At 36.6% G+C, this 17,142-nt stretch overlaps 1 protein-coding gene across 3 annotated transcripts; it reads right to left on the bottom strand.

The window, feature by feature from the left end:
• Positions 1–331: 331 nt before the first annotated feature.
• Positions 332–9,463, bottom strand: LOC117714058 (prolactin-8A9-like). 3 transcript variants are annotated; one of them, XM_034510674.1, is made up of 6 exons: positions 9,433–9,463; positions 4,454–4,632; positions 3,644–3,682; positions 2,719–2,826; positions 1,494–1,673; positions 332–520 (listed from the first exon to the last, which is right to left on the bottom strand). In XM_034510674.1, exons 1-6 carry the CDS (start codon positions 9,461–9,463, stop codon positions 332–334), a joined length of 726 nt encoding a protein of 241 aa, XP_034366565.1. The 3 variants fall into 3 exon arrangements, with proteins under 3 accessions (XP_034366565.1, XP_034366566.1, XP_034366567.1); XM_034510675.1 differs by having other exon boundaries at positions 4,454–4,629; XM_034510676.1 differs by lacking the exon at positions 2,719–2,826.
• Positions 9,464–17,142: the final 7,679 nt, after the last annotated feature.

The raw sequence follows: 17,142 nt of genomic DNA, 5'->3' as shown, positions 1-17,142 counted from the left end.
TTGCTAAATTAACATATGTTGTTTGTGATGTACCTGATTGGGGCAACCTAACTTTATTGATATATATATATATATATATATATATATATATATATATCAATAATATATATATAATATATATATATATAGAATATATATATATATATTCTATTCAATGAACAAACAATGAGTAGGAGTTTTAGATTTAGACATTTCTAAAGAGAATGCTTTTATTTTTCAAAAGGAGACCCATTATACCCATACATGCATTTGAAATGTATACAATTAAAAGCAACTGCTCAGCAATGAACTGTCCTGGAGCATCTCTAAAGCAGACATGCTAAATGTTCTCTTAGCAATCTTTCCCAGTTATGCGACACTTCAATATTCTGAGATGAAATAGAGTGAACTTTGTATCATGTTCTAGGCAGTTGAAAAGGTTAAACATTGCCAAAAATTTATCATATTTGCCACTTGATTTTAAGAATGAAAGATGTTCCCAGCTGGGAAATTCTTCCTTCATCTCTGCTGTAGGGTAGACCTAAAAATCAAAATGATATCTAGTTAATTGTTGATTATTTTGTTAGTGTTTTTTGTCCTTATTTTTTTCTGTGTTCAATCAGAGAAATACATTCAGCAATGTGCTGCTTCCATCAAAGATATGAGTTTTCGTTTATTTAAGCCAAGAGACTCTCAAGCAGTCAGACTTTTAGAATCTGTAATGAAAAGTCATGTGCATTTCTTACATGTAATTAATTATGGAGGAAGTATGCCCTTTCAGAAGCAGAGGAAATGTAAGAAATTTCTGTTTGACTCTGGGCTTATATCAATTACTCACTGAGGAAATTCTTGCATGTCCTTGCATATGTATTCCACAGAAGCTAATATGTACCACTATTTTATTTAATCCAACCTCCGTGAAGTCTATGTATAAAAATCTCACAAGTGATGAGGATCAGATGGTGATTTAATATGCAGATCCTAGGGATGACTGTGTTTGAAGGTCCAGAGCTCTTTTTATCCAACCAGGAAAGGTATCCTTTAAATGCCTAAGAGGAATATCTGTGTTTATTTCTGATCCCCAGTTTGGGAAGAGATGAGAAGCATCTGAAAAGGTTGGAGATGCCTGCAACGTATTAGAGCAGTGGTTCTCAAACTTTTGAATGTTGTGATCCTTTAATATAATTCCTCATTCTGTGGGGACCCACAACCATAAAATTAATTTTATTCCTATTTAATAACTGTATTTTTTTAATTTGAGTAAGTGTAATGTAAATATCTGACATGCAGGATATTTGCTATATGACCACTGTGAAAGGGTTATTTGACCCCCAAAGTTGTCATGACACACAGGTTGAGAAACATTATTTTATTAAAAAATCGTGAACAAGATCAGATATCTATGTTTCACTCTGGAAAGATGAGGTATTTCAGAATTGTTTTTGTCGTTGTTGTTGTTAATTTCAACAACCCACCTATTTTATGAATGAGAATAACTAATGGGAAGTGCTCACCTGGGTGAGTATCCACCTAAGGTCATCCAGGATTTTTCTGTTGTTCTCTTCTATCTCCTTGGCTTTTGTGAGGATAGTTTCAGGGACATCTTTCATGGCACTCAGTTCAATCACTAGATGGAAGAGAGGGCTAATCCAGGAACCCACATAATTGATAGAAGTTTTTAAATAATCTTCGACCTGTGAAACACAATTGAACAATTGCACTAAATAATTTCAGTTTAGAAGGTTTGATGCCTGTAATGTTCGTGTAAAGAAGCTGAACTGAGACATGTATTTACTATGTGTATATGACATATGTATAGATGTTACATAGTTCGAAAGTATAACATTTAAACAACTGGTGTATTTTCTAAAAAATAACACACATTATATGGCTTAAAATTAGCATTTTTCTGAGGTTGGGTCATCATATTTTGTTCTGCCCATGCAACTCTATCAGCTCCCTTTCCAATGAGCTCTTTATTATTTGGCTAGTTTTTCATCAAAATGTAAAATTTTTTTGCTAATACACAACAGTGACCAATAAAGTTTGACTCATGATAGCTAGAGGCAGTGGTAGGTGGTTAAAATCATTTTCAATAGGGCTTCGTGTGCACCATGTTTATGGGAAGAACTATATCACATCATAAAATAGAATTGCTATGGTATGTAGACCTTCTCCTCATGAATTTGGGCATTGTTGCATCCTAAGGAACATAGAGTATTATTTCACAGGAGTATTCTTGTCAATAGGTTTTCAGCTAATGCATAGAGAATAATAGAGGGATAAAGCGATAGGTAAAACGAAATAGAACCAGGACAGATGTAAAAACCAAGAAGTAGGAGAGTGTTCAGTACCATAGAATGTTATCATGCAGAATCCATTAGCAACATGTAATAAATACAGCCACATTGTTTTCACTGATGGAGGAGAAAGTAAATATTCATGGATAGTCAATTTAGTTCAAAGAATCCTAAAACAGTAGTAAGTAAAATGTGAGTGGTTGGTCATTCCTAAAATACCATTCTCTAAATGGTGTATTTCACGATTTGCTACACTGTTTTGCCGTATTTTAGTTATAATTTATCAGTACTATAATGTGATTATTTTCTATACTTTATCTTCATTTTTTCCTGCATGCATGATTACCGTATCTATCATAATGCCTGTAATAACTGACAGTACCCCAAACCCAATATACTGCTTCTGGAGTTCTGTGAAAAGCCCTTGAAGGAAACTCACTTCAATATCTGCATGCTCAGTTCCCCAATTTGGGGGATTAGTGAGAGTAGAATGGCAGTAAGTTGCAGCTCTGACAACAGCCTTATCCCGCCAAATCAGTTGTGAATTCTGCAAGTACAACAAAATATAGAGTTCAGAAATCATAAATAACTTCATGGCAAGAATATTACTGTATTTTAGTGGATTTGTAAATTTTAACCTAAGTAATTCATACAGTTATTGAGGAATTAAGAAGTTGTCTGTCGTGTAGTTTTGTATCTATACTTTGTACCTGTAATATAAGTTGGCTTTTTTTAAAATTAACTTTTGAATAAAATTCTTCCTCTCTTACTTTCTTTTCTTCTTCACTTTCAAAAGTTATGCTAAGGATGGCATACTCTGAAAAGATTCAATTTACGAAGAACTAAGTGATTTAATAGACTCCATTGATTGTATCTCAGCAAAAAGCCATAGCATATATTTATTAATATTCTTATTTTCTGTCAATAAGTACTGACATTTCCTTACACAGACAATAAAATTATGAATTTATTAATTTAACACTAATGAATGTTGCTGGGCATGTTTATAATAGTTCTGGAATGAAATTGCTTACAAAAATAAAACAGTTTACAGTAAATTCTCTATAAACTCAAAGCCAACAAAATATAATAAATATGAATTAATATTATGTATTGAATTATTAGGCATTGTATGATTGATTTAATATTTAATTTACTTAAATGTATACTTTAGAATATCTTACTTATTTCAAATAATCAGCTAATTCATGAAAGATTAATGAATAACTATGAAGGTTAAAAAGTTGAAAACTGTCAATTAAGAACAGGAAATACAAATACTGTATAATGCTTCCTCTTCTAAAGCACAATCATTGACGTGAGGATCTTAGTGTGGAACAACTAGAAGAAAGTAAGGTACTTACAAAATCTGCAAATTGTCCAGCTGAGAATTGGTTGTGGTACTGAATCATGTTAACAGGAGAAAAATAACATTTAGTCAATAAAAAAATATGACGATGTGTTTATTCCAAAAAGAGAATCATTCTTTTGATGCCCATCACATTAAAGGTTTACTTTTTTTGTATAGTTTCTTTCATCTGACCTTGAGAAATGACAATCACCAAAAGGTAGATAGATACACTTTTATTCCTGCCCTGATATTGGACAAACACTTATCACTGAAATTCTGTAAACCAAAATTCCTAATATTTGGAGGCTTCTTGAAAGGCTAGATTTTCTCTCTCTCTCTCTCTCTCTCTCTCTCTCTCTCTCTCTCTCTCTCTCTTTTTTTTTTCTTTTTTCTTCCTTTGTTCATTTCTTTCTTCCATTCCTTCTTTCTTGCCTCTTCACATGTTTTACTTTATCTCTGTTACAAATATATAATTCAATGTAAAGCACATCTTTTACAGTGTACTGCAGTGTGCTAAATGAACATGACCAATAGAATTTCATGATCCTGAATAAAAAAAACAGGAAAATGAGAGTTCTTCCCCAAGCACATTTTCAAAGTTTCTACCATAGTTATTTTTTATTTTTTAATAAAGTAGAGAAAATATATTAATATCATTAGCTTCTATGAAATTCATGACACTCTTCAGTTGGCCCTGTCCCTGTTTCTTTGTTTGGGCCATCTTTTATCCATGAAGGTGAATTTTCTGATGTTTCTGTCACAATGTTTAGTGTGTCAGGCTCTAGTGAAGTTCAAGTACTAATATGGTAGTTGAGGTACTTACAAGCTCTACATAGAATTGGTTAGACAGTTTTTGAAGGGTTTCAGCTCTCTGGATGGCACTGTTAAATGTTTCCACAAGCGGGTCCCAGCAGCCACCCTCATTTGCCTGACATGCAGGAATTGATGCAGCTTTTTCCCACAGCAACAAGTTTGACACCACCAGCAATAGTAATGCCCCTGTTATGTAGAAACAAAAGTCACTTAGAGATGGTCTATTAACCTGAGTTCTCCTAGGCACAGAAAAGTTGTATCTGGTCAAAGTTGGGTTTTTTTGGTTTTTTTTTTTTTGTTTTATTTTGTTTTGTTTTTTTTTGTTTGTTTGTTTGTTTGGTTTCGTTTGGTTTTTAGCTTTTTTGTTCTTTTGTTTTTGTTGTTGTTGTTTTTGTTGTTTTTCTGCATAATTTTATATGGGATATATGGAATGGCTTACAAATTCACTCCATGTACTTAGGTAAGTGAATTTTTCTGTGTAATAGTTTTGAGGAGCAGTTGATTTCACATGTTTTTTGGTGTTGTTGTTGTTTCAGAAGTGCTTCTGAATTTTACAAATGTCTGAAATTAAAATTAGTTCAGAACTTATATTTTAAGTCATTTATTAGATTGTTTATCTTATTTGGACTTTTTGCTCATTTTATGTCACCAAACTCTTGAAAAATATGCAATGTTTAATCATCAGATCATTTGTCAACATTTTGGACACATAGCAAAGGGATAGAACAGTTTAACTCTTTGCTTTCTTTATACATCAAACAATGATTGTTAGTAAACATGATGATTACTAACAAGATGATGTGATGTGATGTGTTATCTAATATATGATGTCAGCTTAGAAGTGCTAACTTATGATGAACGTACATCAGAGATTTTTTTTCATCAAAAACTTCACCTTCCCGTTTGTCTGTGACCAGAGCTGATCCTGTGCCACAGTGCTCCATACCCAAATAGCACTGAGAGAGAGCTGGTCTCCCAGGAGTGCAGGAACACATGTGAGCACAGGTAAGACTGCCACTTTTGCTCTATGGGACCCACCCAAAGACCTCAGGACACAGGAACAGAGGAGCAGCCTGGGACACAATCTTTCTGTTTTCTATCTGTGCCCAGAGCTGATCCTGTTCCACAGCGCCCAAAGATGATCCTGTGCCACAGCACTCCATACCCAAATACCTCCAGGAGAGAGTTGGTCTCCCTGGAGTGCTGACACATCTCTGAGCACAGGTAACACCACCATTTCTGCTCAAATTCCTGGCCAAAGAATGACAAGCCCAGAGTCATCAGGACACAGTATTCAAGGAACAGCCAGGGACAGGATCCTTCAGGTTTCTATCAGCCAAACAGAGCTATTGTGTGCCACAGCTCTTCATACTCAAATTCATCCCAGAATTAGTTTGTCTTCCAGGAGTACTGACACACAGGATGGCAGGAGTTACAAACCACAGTCAGATACAGCAAGACAAGCTAACAACCGAGATATCCAGATGGTGAGAGGAAAGGGCAAGAACATAAGCAACAGAAACCAAGGCTACCTGGCATCATCAGAACCCAGTTCCTTCACAAGAGTGAGCCCTGGATACTCCAACCCACCAGGAAAGCAAGACTCTAATTTAAAGTCATGTCTCATGATGATGATAGAAGACTTTATGAAGGACATAAATAGCTCCATTAAAGAAATAGAAGACAACACAGGTAGAAGCCTTTAAAGAGGAAACACAAAAGTCCCTTAAAGAATTACAGGAAAATACAACCAAACAGGTGAAAGAATTGTACAAAACCATCCAGGATCTAAAAATGGAAATAGAATAATGAAATCACAAAGGGAGATGACTCTGGACATAGAAAACCTAAGAAAGAGATCAGGAGTCATAGGCATAAGCATTACAAACAGAGTAGAAAAGATAAGAGAGAATCTTGGGTTCAAAAGATGACATAGAAAACATTGACACAACAGTCAAAGAAAATGGAAAAGGCTCCTAAATCAAAACATCCAGAAAATCTATGAAACAATGAGAAGACAAAACCTAGAATAATACATATAGAAGAGAGTGAAGATGCCCAACTTAAAGGGCCAGTAAATATCCTCAACAAAATTATAGAAGAAAACTTCCCTAACCTAAAGAATGAGATGCCCATAAACATACAAGAAGCCTACAGAACTCCAAATAGATTGGACCAGAAAAGAAATTCCTCCTGTTATGTAATAGTCAAAACACGAAATACACAAAACAAAGATTATTAAAAGCAGTAAGAGAAAAAGGTCAAGTAACAGATCTATCAGAATTACACCTGAGTTCTCACCAGAGACTATAGAAGTTAGAAGATCCTGGACAGATGTCATATAGACCCTAAGAGAACACAAATGCCAGCCCATACTACTATATCCAGGAAAAACCCTCAATTACTATAGATAGAAAAACCAAGATATTACATGACAAATCCAAATTTGCACAATATCTTTACACAAATCCAGCCCTACAATAGACAATAGATGGAAAACTCCAACACAAAGAGGGAAATTACAACCTATAAAAAGCAAGAAAGTAATCTTCTTTCAACAAACCTAAAAGAAGATAGCGATACAAACATAATTCTACCTCTAACAACAAAAACAGCAAGGAAGCAACAATCACTTTTTCTTAATATCTCTTAACATCAATGGACTCAATTCACCAATAAAAAGAAATAGACTAACAGATTGGATACATAAACAGGACCTAGTAACTTGCTGCATACAGAAAATGCACCTCAGAGTCAAAGACAGAACTACCTCAGAGTAAAGGGCTGGAAAACTATTTTCTAAGCAAGTGTCCCAAGAAACAAGATTGAGTAACCATTCTTATATCGAACAAAATCAATTTTCAACCAAAAGTTATCAAAAAGGAAAAGAACACTTCATACGCATCAAAGGAAAAATCCACCAAAATGAACTCTCAGTTCTGAACATCTATGCTCCAAATGCAAGGGCACCCACATTCATAAAAGAAAATTTACTAAAGCTCAATGCACACCTTGCACCTCACATAAGAATAATGAGAGACTTCAACACCCTAATCTTATCAACAGATAAATCATGAAAACCAAAACTAAACAGAGACAGAGTGAAACTACAAGAAGTTATGAACCAAATGGATTTAACAGATATCTACAGAACATTCCATCTTAAAACAAAGAAATATTCCTTCTTCTCAGCACCTCATGGTACCTTCTCCAAAACTGGCCACATAATCAGTCAGAAAACAGGCCTCAACAGATACAAGAAGATTGAAATAATCCCATGCATCCTATCAGATCACCATGAACTAAAGTTGGTCTTCAATAACAACAAAAATAATAGAAATCCCAAATACACATGGAAGCTAAACAATGCTCTACTCAATGATAACTTGGTCAAGGAAGAAATAAAGAAAGAAATTAATTCTTCTTAGAATTCAATGAAAATGAAGGTACAGTATACCCAAACTTATGTGACACAATGAAACCAGTGCTAAGAGGAAAACTCATAGCTCTGAGTGCTTGTAAAACAAACCTGAAAAGAATGTACACTAGCAGCTTGACAGCATATCAGATTCACAATTCATAGACCACATGAGGCTCAAGATGAAGGAAGACCAAAGTGTGTATACTTCAATCTTTCTTAGAAGGGGGAACGAAATACCCACTGGAAAAAAAATAAAGAGAAAAGTATAGAGCAAAGACTGAAGAAAAAGCCATCTAGAGACTGCCCTAGCTGGGTATCCATCCTACACATAGTCACCAAACAGACACTATTGTGAATGCCAAGAAGTGCTTGGTAACAGGAGCCTGATATACCCGTCTCCTGAGAGGCTCTGCCAGATCCTGACAAACACAGAGGTGGATGCTCACAGCCAACCATTGGACTGATCAAGGAGTCCCTAATGGAGAAGTTGACAAAAGAACTGAAGGAGCTGAAGGGGTTTGCAGCCCCATAGGAGGAACAACATTATGAATCAACCAGACCTCCCAGAGCTCCCAGGGTCTAAACCTCCAAACAAAAAGTACACATGGAGAGATCCATGGCTCCAGCCACATATTTAGCAGAGGATAGCCTTGTGGGTCATCAATAGGAGGAGAGGCCCTTGGTCCTCTGAAGGCTCTATGCTCCAGTATAGGGGAATGCCAGAATGGAGAAGCAGGAATGAGTGGGTGGTTGGAGGGAACACCTTCATAGAAGCAGGTGTAGGGGATGGGATTGGGAATTTTCAGAGGGGAAACCAGGAAATGGGATGACATTTGAAAAGGAAATAAAGAAAATATCTAATAAAAATTCAAAGAAAAATCTTAAGAACATTTTTTAAGTTGATCTACCCCATACTTAGTCAGCAGATTAGGCTCTCTTAATGTAATGTGAATGTATTCAGGTTGGAGAAGGAATGCATGTTCAAATTATTTTTTCTAATGGCTTATTATTGGCTAAGGTAGAAGGCAGAACTCCAACTATCAGTACTTTTTGTTCACAATCAGAATTCTGTTTCTTGGGCCTTGAGATAAGATTAATTCAATCCACTGATTTTACACCCTCAATGTTTTACAGTTTATGGAACTCTAAAACATTGTACATTTGAGATGTATTCCTTATTCTGGAAAGTGTTTTATGCATTGGAAGCTGCTTAATGATTCCCATCAGTTTTACTCGTATAATACTAGGAACACTCCTCCTTCTTCTCTCTCCTCAAAAAAGAAGACAAGATAACACAGACTCTCATTGAATATTGCAACATGTCTCAAATCAAAGGATGGTAAAATCTACTAATCCAATTGCCTCTTGGACCATTGTACAATTTCTTTCAAGAAAAAAAAAATTTTAAACAATAATATAAAGGCCATGCAGAATTTGACTCCTGATAAACTATGAACAAATATCTTTCACACCAGATGGAAAATCAAAGAGTCCAAAGAATGCATTTCATAGAAACACTGAACTGAATACTTTTACTAAGAGAGTCACAGAGGAGGGTGTTTACTTACAGAAGTAAGGTTGACTCAATGGCAGCTCCATCAGTGAGTTGTTTCTAAGCAGGATGAGTTCTGTCTCTGGAGACCTGCTTCACTTGAGTTGTACATTGGGTTAGTTTTCTGTTCATATATATTCTAGCAGATGTTATGGCATGCATTCCTTGCAACAGCAAGTAGTCACGTACAGAAACACTCATTCATGAAGCACGTCTTTCTATCTTCAGAGAATGTTAACTCTTTTATTACAACATACTTATATGTGTCTGGATGGCTTCCTTTTACGTGTTACTACACGTTGAATCTTGTGCTAATTATTTTTGAAATCTCTGGAGCCATTCTCAAGGGCCTGATTAAAGATGATCATGTCCGACCATTAGAAAATCTTTGTTCTTGATTATTTCCCCTTCTTTTGAATTTTACATACTTTATTTAATCTTTTTCCTCATCTTTATAGACAGAGAATGATTCTTTATTGAATATTTGATCAACATACCACAACATTAGTAAATTATCTATACTGTTATGAATCTTTGCCAGTAATCACTGAATACTCTGAAGAGTGTTTCTCTGTGAACTAAGGTGACAATTATAATCTGAATGCTTAAATTAGGTATTTAGAACTCAGTCTAAAATATATCATATATATTTAACACAAAAACTCTATTAATTTCTATTAGGCAATATAACCTCTCAAAAATTGCTGGGGATTCTTTTAAGATAACAAACATCAGTTGATTTCTTGCAATTGCTCTTAATTTTGTCAGAAGTTTGTTAACTGCACCAATAACAGCTGTACCCTGATTGTCCTAAGAAGCATAGTTTCATACACTTACTGCTTGTACTAGCACTTTTTGATAGTGCCTTTGGGGATAATTCTTCAAAAGCCAATGCCATAGTGGTTTCCAGACTCAGGCATCTAGCCAACATTGAGAGATCTTCTAACTCAATGCCAACAGAATACCCTTGTTGTTTAAAGAGAGTATTGCTGCTTAAAAATATAGGCAAAGAAATTAGGTCTGATATTCATTCTAAAGGAAATTCAGCTATAAGAATGTCATGATAGATTTCAGAAGCTTAGCTGTACAATATCTCGTGGGAAGGTAACTCTGATCTCTAGGTTAACCACATCTAAGAGTTTTAATTCAATAAGCATATTTTTCTCAGGTAACCCTTTTCCTTCATGTATGTATACTTTAACAGAATCTTATTCATTTCCATTTTATTAAATTATTTTATTTATTTACATTAGAAATGTTACCCCCATTTCCATTTCTCTGTCCAAGAGTTCATAATTCCATCCCCCTTCCCTTTGCTTCTAAGAGAGTGCTTCCCCACACACCTACCCCACCTATCTCATTCAACACATCATCACAGTTATATGGAACATCAAGTTTCTACAGGTTTAGGCACATCCTCTCCCACTCAGTCCAAACAAGGCCTTCTGCTACATATGCACCAGCAGCCATGGATTACCCCATGTATGCTCTTTAGTTGTCGGCTTAGACTCTGGGAAGTCATAGGGTTCCAGGTTAGTTGATACTGTTGTTCTTCCTTTGGGGTTGCCATCCACTTTAGCTCCTTCAATCCTTCTACTAACTCTCCCATAGGTGTCCTTGACCTCACTCCAAGAGTTGGCTGTATCTGTATCTGTCTCAGTCAGATACAGAGGAAAGCCTTTAGAGGAGAGCAATGTGCTGCTTTCTGCAAGCACAACATGGCATCAGTAATACTGTCATTTTCTTTGGTCCTGTGCATGGGATTGAACCCAACCAAGTTGGATCAGTCATTGGTTATCCATTCCTTAATTCTCTGGACCATTTTTGTCCCTGCATTTCCTTTAGTCAGGAACAATTGTGGATCAAATATTTTGAAGATGAGTGGATGGCCCCATGCCTCAATTGGGTGCCCTGTCTACTGGAGATGGTCTCTTTAGGTTCCATCTCTCCACTCATGGGCATTTCAGCTAAGGACACTCCCACTGAGTTCTGGGAGTCTCTCACATCCCAGCTCTCAGGGAGTTTCTAGAGGTTCACCTTAGCCTTTACTCCCTACTGCTGTGCCTTTCCATTCATTCTCCTAGCCCTGTGGGCTTCTCTCCTATCTCCCTCCCATATTTGATTCTCCATACTTTTTCCCTACCTATCTTTTATCCAGGTTTCTCCCTCCCTCTTCTTTCTGTGATTATTTTTTCCTCCTAAGTAAGATTGAAGTATCCACACTTGTGTCTTCCTTCTTGGTAAGTTTCATATGACTTGTGAATTGTATCATGGGTATCCTGTATTTCTGGTTAATATGCACTTATCAGTGAGTATAGACCTTGTATATCTTTTGGGGTATGGGTTAACTCACAGTAGTTAAGAGCACTAGCTGCTCTTCCAGAAGTCCTGAGTTCAATTCCTAGCACATGGTCACTTACAACCATCTGTAATGGGATCTGATGCCCTTTCCTGGTGTATCTGAAGATAGAGAAAATATAATCAAATATATAGTCTAGACTCACAGATTCTTTAAGAAGTGAATTTAGTAGCCTTTTAATTTCTTCCCCAAATGAGTAAATGTGTAGAAGTTGAATTTTTGAAATTGAGGCTTAATAGAAGTTCAGCACTTTGTAGACCTACTGTTACCTGATTCAACTGACTTGATGATTCTGCATCCACATGGACATTAGTCACAGACTACAAAGGTGTTAGACAGCATGAACAAGCCTCAAGGTTATATGAGTTGTTCTTCCAAAGCATAAGACTGTGTGGTGTAGCACGGATGGGATCATTACTTCTTTTGTAAGCTTATAATCTAAACAGAGACCTCTGTACTGTTTAGGTTGCTTCACTTTAGACTGTCATATGATCAGTAAGAGGTGGTATCTTGCTAAGGGCCAAGAAGGAGCAGGGCCCATTCAGATCTGCCAAATCTGTTGTTCCTTTAGAAGTCTTCCAACTTTCAATAGTCTCTTGCTTGGTCTTATGCTCTCTACTTCTTTATCTATCAACAGTGTTTTAGGAAAGGACTCTAGCCTGGGTTCATAATCTCCTCCCCACAGACCACCCATTTCTCAACAACAGAACTTCATCATAATTTTCATTATATCAAACAAAACACTACAAACTTTACATGCAGCCTACATCCCTTCTATACACCTACACCCAAGATTCCTATGTACATTAGAGAATTGTATACAAAGCTCCCTATGAGATAGAATTAAGTGCATATCCCTGGGGCAACCGGTATCATTTTTATATTCCTTGATCTATCTCCTCATTATTGCACTGATGGATTTACCCCTAGTGATCTTGAATAGCCATGAATTCTAGTCTACTTGACAAATTGATGTCTACATTTCTTAAAGATTATTTTAAGATGTCCTCATGTCATCTATAATGTCCAAGTAGAAAGGCAATGTTAGTCAATATGTTAATTTAAAAATATGTACTGTACCTTTAAGACATCAGTTTTCTGCCTCAGGGAAATCAGTGGAGAGCCCTATCTTCTACCCTATGGAGAACTGTTATTCAGTTTACAGCCTTTCTACTGCTAGTACATACCACACTTTTCTGGTCAAAATTTCTGTTAGATATCCTGGATTGGTCATGGTGCAAATCTTGCCACGTTTGACTTCCCATAAGCCAAGTTCTCATATATATTGGTGTGTGTCTGTGTGCATGTGCGTGTGCATGTGCATGTGTGCGTGCGTGCATGTGTGTGTGTGTGGGGGGGGTTATTGTATTACCTATTTTCAAGTGATATTTAAGTATTGTTCCAGTAATTTCTTTTCTAGAGAGCCCTTGTACTTTAAATGTAATATTATGGTGAATCATGACTTGCGAGAAGATAATATACAAACCTTTTTGAGGCTACCAAACTGTTACCTCAAGTAACAAAGTGAATGTGCTTTTCAGAAATGCAGCAGTTGAGATCTAAAACTACCTGATAAAACTCAAAGGGCTTAGTCTTGACATGCCTAAAGAGGTGTCTTCTACTTGAATCTTAACTTAATCAAACTGAAGATTCTTTCATCAAAATTTCCTGACTACAGTTCTCAGTGGAAAGTTGGATTCTTTTCTCACCTTTATGTCTCTGAAAGTCTCCTGTGGGTTTGCATTCTTATTTCTTCCCTAGATTTGAGTATTTTTTTCTATTATGTATTTCCATTCTGGATTTTGTAAACTTTACAATGTACCTATTACATACATATTTACTTGTGCCAGTGCTTTTTCTCTGTTGCTGTCTTTCCCTGTCACACACAGGTGTACAAATTACCCTAACATTAAACTAACTAAAATAACACAAATGAAGTATTATTAGTTACATGAGATTTTTTTCAAGGAGGCTGAAACTAAACATCCATTATTATTATTTACTGAGTTTGCCTAGCACATTTATATGGATTACATACATTTTAAAATGGAAACTCTGTATGATTGACTTATAATTTGCTGACATAAAGAGAACATATTATATAAAAAACTGATTTTTCTAGTAAGAAGGCCATTTGATCACGTTTATTTTTCTCATCAAAATTCTGTCATCTGCCTTCCAGGTGATCTCTTTTCTGTTTGATTATTTGCTTCCCCCCCTTCCCCCGCAACAGGAATCAAGTTTTTACTGGTTCTCAGTTCGTACTCAGGGAGCCTGACACATTTAAACTTCATGATAATATTGCCAGTTGCAAATGACCAAAATCATTTACAGACAATGATATACATGTACCATCAAGTTACTCACTAATAAATTCATTTCGATTTTAGATATTTGAAAAAATATTTCTAAAATATTCTAAAAAGAAATGGAAAAAAAGGCACTCGTGAATGTAATTTCCTGAACTCTTTTTTTTTCCATTTTTTTATTGGATATTTTATTCACACTTCAGATGCCATCCCCTTTCCCCAAACCCCCCTTAGAAAGCCCTTATCCCATGCCCATTTTACTTTTTGCACTTATACATTTTTTTAAAAATGTTAATCAAAGGCTTTATAAGTTTGGTATTGCTCAATCAGAGGTGTAACACACTACTCAACCTAGATATATCAACTGTCTTTGACTGGTGGAGATACATGAACATCTGCCTCCCTGTCTCCCCCCTCTTTCTCTCTTTTATCACCTAGCTTCTCCTCTCCTTTTTATCCTCCACTTCTTACTCCATCTCTTCCTTTCAGTACTCCTCCCACCTTAGCTCCTCTACAAATCACCCTTCCTGTTAAAATGAAACTTTTCACTCAAAATACAATTAGAGCATAATTATGCCAATTTGTACCAGTGAGGTACAAGATAGTCCTAATACCCAGTCCATCATTTTGTTGACAAACCAGAAACTTTGTCATCTATCCTAACTAAAACATTTAGTTCTGAACCTGGCGTTAGGATGAATGTCAGCTGACGACCATCCACTCAAATGATTTCTGTCAAGGTAAATAGGCAGGATTGGCTATGAGGCTATAAGTTTTCAACCCCATCAAAAATCCAGAATGACTGAGTTAACTATAATTGTGGGAAGCACAAAGCATAGCTTCTAAAACTTAGCCAATTTATAGAGACCTCTGAACACCTGGACACTCGCTCTCTACTTCAAAACGTTGGAGCATCTGTTCTTCCACATTCTGGCCCAGGATCATCTGACAGACCTTAGTGATGCAGAATTATTAAGGGCTGATTACTCTGTCTAGGCAGATATAATCAGTCGACTATTCTGCAAGTGTGTCCATTTCTGGACAGTAATTTGTCTGTAGAAGGAAAGAGGCAATTCTTGTCTAGTGGCTGTCTCACCACAACAGGAGTAACTCCAAAGATGCTCAATTTCTTCTTAGAATTCAATATAGGAAGCTGTCAGGAGCAGACAGGTCTATAATCAAAATGAACATTAATACAGAAATGTTTGTCACGTCTATTCTGTGGACTTTTGACGTTTTGAAAACCAACTATCCATGTAAGGTAATCTGGACTGTTGTCTGTTAACTCCACTCAGCTATTTCTAAATAAAACATAGAAAACACCCTTATAATAAACTCCAACCCATGAATTTGCTATAGTCCCATAACTCACAGGCTGACCATCTAAAATCAGTTAAAAAAGTTAAAGAAGGACTGGGTCTAAGCCTTGTATTCCTAAATGTGTTATACTGGTACAATGCTTATGAGAGTAACAATGTTCATCTCACTCTTATATCAATAAGAAGCTCATGCCAATGAAAACCTTAAAATTTGTAATCAAAGTAAATTGGTGCCATTTAAGAATTTATATCTTCATCTTGATACTAATTATACCAATTTCAACTAATAGGTTATGGCTATGCAATTAACCCCTAGCTAATCCTCTCTATTCCCACAAAACCACTACTTTTCCCTAGAAAGACTGCCCAACATTTATCACCGTAGACCCCAAGCCCAGGGAATAGGGGCGCTGACTCTTCATTAGCTTCTTCAAGCTGATTATGGATATTGAGATATTAGGAGAGGAGTGGGGGGAAGAGCAAATTGATAAGCCTCTGATGCTGTGTCTTCACTGCCTCCAGATTGAATTCCCGGACCTCAGAGGTTTGAGCAGGTCTGCCCAGCTTGCTTGTTGAGTAGATAGAACAAGGCTGATCATTCTGCAATATAAAATTCTCAAAACAAACTTTAGTATCAAGATAGTTTTTTTTAAGAGGGCTGACATTTTATTAAGGATGTTGGTTCTAACTGCTTTTTTTTTCTTTTCCCTCTTTTATTGGATATAATATTTACATTTCAAATTTTATCCCCTTACCGAATTCCCTCCCCAACCCAGGAACCCCTTATCCCATCCCCCCTCCTCCTGCTTCTATGAGGGTGTTCACCCACCTACCCCCCAATCCCCCTCCCCACCCTCAAGTTCCACCCCCCACCCACTCAGTGCTCAGCCTTCAAGGTACCAATGGCCTCTTCTCCCACCTATGCCCAACTTGGCCATCCTTCCCTACATATACAGCTAGAGTCATGTGTATCTCCATAAGTGCTCCTAGGCTGGTGGTTTAGACCCTGGGGAGCTCTGGCTTGTTGGTATTGTTGCTCTCCTCATGGGGGCCACCAACCCTTAAGGCTCCTTCAGTTTACTCTCTAACTCCTCCATTGGGAACCTTTGATCAGATTAATGGATAGCTGCAAGTATCTGTCTCTGGGTATGTCAGACTCTGGGGGACCTCTAATGAGACAGCCTTATCAGGCTGCTGTCAGCTTTCCCTTCCTGTCGTCCATATCAGAGTCTATTTTTAGTGACTGCACATGGAATGAATACCCAGGTGGAATGGTCTCCATACAACCTCTCCTTCAGATTCTGTCCCACACTTTCTCTCCGAATTTGCTCCCTTGGGTATTTAGTTACTCCTTCTAAGAAAGACCTAGGCATCCTCACTTGTTCTTTCTTCTTCATGAGCTTCATGTCGTCTGGTAGTTGAATCTTTGTTGTTTCAAATTTTGGGCTAATCTCTGCTTATCAGTGAGTAAATACCATGTGTGTTCTTTTGTGATTGGGTTACCTCACTCAGAATGATATTTTCTAGTTCCATCCATTTACCTAAGAATTTCTCAAGTTCATTATTTTTAATAGCTGAGTAATATTCCATTGTGTAAATGTACCACATTTTTTTGTATCCATTCCTCTGTTGAAGGGCATCTGGGTTCTTTCCAGCTTCTGGCTATTATAAATAAGGCTGCTATGAACATAGTGGAGCATATGTCTTTGTTATTTGTTGGGGCATTTACTGGGTATATG

This window comes from Arvicanthis niloticus, chromosome 8 (genome assembly GCF_011762505.2).
Source record: "Arvicanthis niloticus isolate mArvNil1 chromosome 8, mArvNil1.pat.X, whole genome shotgun sequence".
Lineage (NCBI taxonomy): Eukaryota > Metazoa > Chordata > Mammalia > Rodentia > Muridae > Arvicanthis > Arvicanthis niloticus.
Note: the sequence above shows the minus strand (reverse complement) of the source record. Positions and strands in the feature narration are given on the sequence as shown.

Excerpts from the sequence above, each read along its gene's own strand:
- LOC117714058 (XM_034510674.1), bottom strand. The coding sequence starts at position 9,463 with ATGGAGCTGCCATTGAGTCAACCTTACTTCT. Across the intron at positions 4,633-9,432 it reads ATTGAGTCAACCTTACTTCT|CAGGGGCATTACTATTGCTG; the intron begins GTAAGTAAACAC and ends GTTTCTACATAA. Across the intron at positions 521-1,493 it reads TTAGGTGGATACTCACCCAG|GTCTACCCTACAGCAGAGAT; the intron begins GTGAGCACTTCC and ends TTTGATTTTTAG.